Genomic DNA, 6117 nt, shown 5'->3' with positions numbered 1-6117 from the left:
AAGCTGAGAGGAGAAATCAATAACTTTTGCCAACAAGATAATGAATCTCTCCATGAGGCTTGGGAGAGGTTTAAAGATCTGATCAGAAAGTGCCCTCATCATGGTATAGAGAAGTGGATGCTCGTCCACAACTTCTACAATGGGTTGGTAGGAAACACTAGAACTCTAATAGATGCAGCAGCTGGTGGAGCCTTTATGAGAAAAAGTGCTAATGAGGCGTATGATCTATTGGTGGAGATGGCTCTAAATAATCAGCAGTGGCCAACTGAAAGAAGTCAATCAAAGAGGGTAGCTGGTGTGTTAGAGGTGGATGCCATCGCAAAGTTGACAGCTCAGGTTGAGGCACTGACAAAGCTAATTGCATGGCAAGGTAAACAAGCCCAAGTTGTCTGTGAGTTATGTGGAGGAAGTCATCACTTTTCAGAGTGTCAAGCAGATGTGGATGATTTGCCAATGGATGAAGCTAAAGCCATTGGAAACTATTCACAGAACAACAACAACAATTATGGGTTCAACCAGGGTAATAACCGAAGAAACAGTGGGTTCTATCAGTAACGAAATCAGAACCAGAATCAGAATCAACAGTTTAATCAGCAACAAACCTCTGGTGGAAATTCTAGTTTGCAAACAGATTTATTGCTTCAATTCATGACTGAAACTAGATCTTCAATCAAAGACCTGCAGACACAGATGGGCCAACTAGCAACTCAAGTAGCAACTCGTCCTCAAGGGAATTTGCCTAGCACAACTGAAGTAAACCCCAAAGAAAACTGCAAAGCAATTACCCTTAGAAGCGGTAAAAATTATGATGGTCCTGAAATGCCACAACTAGTGAATGGAGAAAAGGAGAATGAAGATCAACCAATGTCAACCCCAACACCCACTTCAACGAAGGCTACTGATAGTTCAACACAACCACAGCAGTCTCAATTAATAGTGATCACCATGTAAAAATACCTTACCCTCAAAGGCTTAGAAAGTCAAGCTTAGACAAGCAGTTCACCAAATTCCTAGAAGTCTTCAAAAGACTTCACATTAACATTCCCTTTGCTGAAGCTTTAGAGCAGATGCCAAGTTATGTGAAGTTTATGAAGGAAATCCTGTCAAAGAAGAGAAAGATGGAGGATTATGAGACAGTGGCTCTAACTGAAGAGTGCAGCGCCATCCTACAGAAGAAACTCCCTCCCAAACTCAGAGATCTAGGGAGTTTCACTATTCCTTGTACTATTGGGAGAATTGAGGGAATAAATGCACTTTGTGACTTGGGAGCCAGCATTAACTTGATGCCTCTATCAGTGTTTAAAAGATTGCAGCTGGGTGAAGCAAAGCCAACAACAGTAACTCTCCAATTGGCGGACCGATCACTAGCCCATCCTAGAGGAGTCATCGTTTTGGATATGGAAGAAGATAGTAATGTCCCAATCATTCTTGGGAGACCATTCTTGGCAACTGGCCAAGCCTTGATCGATGTTCCGTAGGGTGAACTAAAGCTGAGAGTCCAAGGAGAAGAAGTGGTCTTTAATGTGTTAAAGGCTATGACGTACCCAAAGGCAAATGAAAACTGTTTCTTCATTGACTTGATTGATGAAATGGTTGGTGAGAAAAAGCTGCTAGATGATCCTCTTGAACTAAGTTTAACTGAAGATGAATTGACGGAGCAAGAGGGACAAGAGGTCATGGGTTATGTGAAGTGGCTTGATTCCTATGGGCCCTTGAACAGAAGATATTTTGAGGAATTGGGAGCAGTTCCAAAAGAGCTAAAGCCATCTACTGAAAAGCCTCCAGAACTTGAATTGAAGGTGCTTCCTAGTCACTTGAGGTATGAATTTTTGGGTCAAGATAAAAAGCTACCAGTTATTGTTTCAGCTTCTCTCTCTGATGTGGAAATTGATAGACTTCTGAGGGTACTCCGAGCTCATAATAAGGCCATCGCTTGGACACTAGGTGATGTCAAAGGAATCAGTCCTTTAATAGTGATGCATCGAATTCTCATGGAAGACAATGCCAAACCGACAATTGACGCTCAACGAAGACTCAATCCACCCATGAAAGAAGTTGTCAGAAAAGAAGTAGTTAAGTGGTTGGATGCTGGAGTTGCTTATCCTATTTCAGATAGTAAGTGGGTTAGCCCGGTGCAAGTGGTCCCAAAGAAAGGTGGAATGACGGTGATCAAGAATGAAAAGAATGAGTTGATTCCTACAAGAACAGTCACTGGTTGGAGGATCTGCATCGATTACAGGAAACTCAACAAAGCAACATGAAAAGATCACTTCCCTTTGCCCTTCATTGATCAAATGCTAGACAGATTGGCGGGGCAAGAATATTACTGCTTTCTTGATGGATATTCTGGATACCACCAGATAGCTATAGCACCTGAAGATCAGGAGAAGACTACTTTCACATGCCCCTACGGTACCTTTGCTTTCAGAAGAATGCCATTCGGCTTGTGCAACGCCCCTGCTACTTTTCAAAGGTGTATGATGGCTATCTTTTCAGACTTGATTGAATCTTGTATTGAAATCTTTATGGATGATTTCTCAGTTTTTGGTTCTTCCTTCGATCATTGTTTGGAAAACTTGGAAAAAGTGCTAACAAGGTGCGAGAAGTCTAACTTGGTGTTAAACTGGGAGAAGTGCCACTTTATGGTAACAGAAGGAATTGTTCTTGGGCACAAAATTTCAAAGGCAGGAATTGAGGTGGATAAGGCTAAAGTTTCAACAATAGAAAATTTGCCACCTCCAGTTTCTGTAAAAGGAGTGAGGAGTTTCCTAGGACATGCTGGCTTCTACCGCAGATTTATCAAGGACTTCTCCAAAATCTCAAAACCTTTATCTAGCTTACTTGTCAATGGTGTTCCATTTGAGTTTGGAGAAGATTGTTTAAAAGCTTTCAAGATTTTAAAGGAGAGATTGACTACAACACCGATAGTAACTTCACCAAATTGGGAATTGCCGTTTAAGTTGATGTGCGACGCAAGTGACTATGCCATTGGAGCGGTCTTGGGTCAAAGAGTTGACAGGAGTATTCCACACAATCTACTATGCTAGTAGAACTCTGAATGATGCTCTATTAAATTACGCCACTACAGAGAAAGAAATGCTGGCAATAGTGTTTGCTTGTGACAAATTCTGACCCTACCTGATTGGAAATAAGGTAATTGTCTACACAGATCATTCAACAATCAAATACCTTATGACCAAGAAGGATGCAAAACCGAGACTGATTCGGTGGGTACTTCTACTTCAAGAGTTTGACTTAGAGATAAAAGACAAAAAGGGCACTGAAAACCTGGTAGCAGACCATTTGTCAAGATTAGAGCTGGAAGAGAGTCAGAATACAAAGGAGGTACAGATAAATGAGCAATTTCCTGATGAACAACTCTTTAGTGTGAGGGAAAACCTGATGGTACCGTGGTACGCTGACTATGTTAATTTCTTGGCTGCAAAAATAACTCCTCCCGAGCTTTCGCGTCAACAATTGAAGAAATTCTTTTCTGAGGTCAAACATTATTATTGGGAAGAGCCAATCCTCTACAAGCACTGCGCTAATCAGATAATTAGGAGATGTGTGCCTGAAGAGGAGATGTATTCTATCCTAAATCATTGTCATGCTTTACCATGTGGAGGACATTTTAGTGGAAACAGAACAGCTGCAAAGGTGTTGCAAAGTGGATTCTTTTGGCCAACGCTATTCAAGGATGCTATTACCTTTGTAAAGGCATGTGATCGTTGTCAACGAACAGGTAATATCTCAAGAAGAAACGAGATGCCTTTAACAGGAATTTTAGAAGTTGAATTGTTTGATGTGTGGGGAATAGACTTCATGGGTCCTTTTCCGTCATCCTTTAGCAATTAGTACATTCTTTTGGCTGTCGATTATGTGTCTAAATGGGTCGAAGCTGCAGCTACACCTCAGAATGATGGTAAGACAGTTCTCCGCTTTCTACAAAAGAACATCTTTACTCAGTTTGGTACTCCTCGAGCAATAGTAAGCGATGAAGGGAGTCACTTCTGTAACAAGCAGTTTGAAGCACTTCTTTCAAGATATGGTGTCCGACATCGAACTGCTTTACCATATCATCCCCAAAGTAATGGCCAAGCTGAAATTTCTAATCGGGAGATTAAGATGATTCTAGAGAAAATTGTGCAAAGATCAAGGAAAGATTGGTCAAGGAAATTAGATGATGCATTGTGGGCATACAAAAATGCTTTCAAAACACCGATTGGCATGTCCCCATATCGGTTGGTGTTTGGAAAGGCTTGTCATCTACCGGTGGAGTTAGAGCATAAAGCTTTTTGGGCCATGAAGACTCTTAACATGGAACTAAAAGCTGCAGGGGAGAAAAGACTGTTACAGCTGAATGAGCTAGAGGAGTTTCGAAACGAAGCCTATGAAAACGCAAAAATATACAAGGAGAAAACTAAGAAGTGGCACGATCAAGGTCTAGTACGGAAGGAGTTTCAACCAGGGCAGCAAGTGTTACTCTTTAATTCAAGGCTGAAACTGTTTCCTGGAAAGTTGAAGTCGAGGTGGTCAGGACCATTCACGGTGGTCAAGGTGTTTCCTTATGGAGTGGTGGAGTTGAAAGGTGAAAGTCCAGCAACTTTCAAAGTTAATGGACAGCGTTTAAAGCTCTACTTGGGAGGTCAATTTAACCAAGCCAAGTCCGCCATGATCCTGGCGCCACTTTGAAGTACAAGGCTCAGCGTCCAGCTGTATGACGATAAAGACAGCGCTCTTGGGAGGCAACCCAAGTGTTTTTCTTTAATTTTTTTTTCAGACTTTTGATTATGTTTTAGTATGCTTTAGTATTGTTAGTATTTTCAATTTTTAGATTAGTACCAGACATTATTTCTTTTTAATTGAATCGTGAAAAGCGTGAAAAAAATATATATATATTTTTTTCGATCTGGAGCCCAGTGGTCGCGACTAGCCTTTGGCCAAGTCGCAACCTATTTTCCAAGTCGCGACCCCAGTCGCGACTTCCTGATTTTCCAGAAAGGCATAAAAATCAATTGTAAGCTAGTCGCGACTTGCTCTAGGCCAGGTCGCGACTTCCTTACGAATTTTCTATAAATTCAAATTTTTCCCCCTCATTCAACCCTACACCAAAAATTTCAAAATTCAAATCCTCTCAGCCGAACCCTACCCCTTTTCATCTCAAAATTTCAATTTTTCATCTCCAATCTTCAATCTTTTCATCTTTTCTTAAATTTCTTAAACCCAATCCATTCAAAAACCCAATTTCACCCAACAATCTACATATATCATCAAAACCCATACCAAAAATAACCCATAATAGCCCAAATCCGAAAATCACCATTGTCTTCAACTTCAACCTCAAGCTTTCAAGAACATTCAACAATGGAGGTGGAGTGAAGCTTTTTTCGGGTTCGTAAGTATCACTTTCTTCAATCTTTAAAGAATTTGATTAACTTTTTCTAGATTTTGAATGATATAAATGTGTGTTGTGCAAAAATATTGTTGATATTGGGTTTGTCATTATTGTATTGTGGTATTGAGTGTTTGGGAATATTGTTTGAGTGAAATTTTTATTTTGGGATAGAGAAAAATTAAAGGGAGGTGCTGCCTAATTTTTTAGAAAAAAAAAAAAAGTTTCAGAAAATATAAAAAAAAAAAATCGAAAAAAAAGGAAAAAAAAATGGCACCCAAGAGGACTAGGAATGTAGAGGAGGGTTCGTCTTCAAACCTACCACCAACGGATTTTGATAGGACCCGCTTTGGAAACATTGAGGCCCAAAATCGCTTCGTGAGGCTAAAGAATATGGCTTATATTGATGATCGGGGTATTGAATTCCCGGAAAATCCCTTGAGGCGCCAACCTCGATTTGAAACAATCAGAGCTCAAATAGAAAGAATGAAGTGGGGGAGCTTTGTAGATGCTCGGGGTCGTGCTAATGTTACTATGGCTTGTGAATTCCTTGCGAATTGGCCCGACCGCCGGAATGGGGAAGTGAAGGTGCGTGGAAAGAAAGTTCCCGCTACTGCTGATGCATTTAATGTGATGTTCTCTGTCCAAGATTACACTAGGGAAGAACAACGCCTCCGAATTATTGAGGAGGAAGAGCAGTTTGATATGGTGGATGTGGCGGAGAC

The 6117-nt window shown here is 40.7% G+C and overlaps 1 protein-coding gene and 1 non-coding gene across 2 annotated transcripts; one reads left to right on the top strand and one right to left on the bottom strand.

Annotated features, from left to right (window-relative positions):
• On the bottom strand, positions 1–107 carry LOC133031635 (small nucleolar RNA R71). Its single transcript, XR_009684736.1, has one exon. It is a non-coding gene; the product is annotated as a small nucleolar RNA R71 (small nucleolar RNA).
• A 4018-nt stretch (positions 108–4125) lies between these two features.
• Positions 4126–5456, top strand: LOC133031549 (uncharacterized). Its single transcript, XM_061105076.1, has 2 exons — positions 4126–4588; positions 5446–5456. Exons 1-2 carry the CDS (start codon positions 4126–4128, stop codon positions 5454–5456), a joined length of 474 nt encoding a protein of 157 aa, XP_060961059.1.
• Positions 5457–6117: the final 661 nt, after the last annotated feature.

This window comes from Cannabis sativa, chromosome 9, assembly GCF_029168945.1.
Source record: "Cannabis sativa cultivar Pink pepper isolate KNU-18-1 chromosome 9, ASM2916894v1, whole genome shotgun sequence".
Lineage (NCBI taxonomy): Eukaryota > Viridiplantae > Streptophyta > Magnoliopsida > Rosales > Cannabaceae > Cannabis > Cannabis sativa.
Note: the sequence above shows the minus strand (reverse complement) of the source record. Positions and strands in the feature narration are given on the sequence as shown.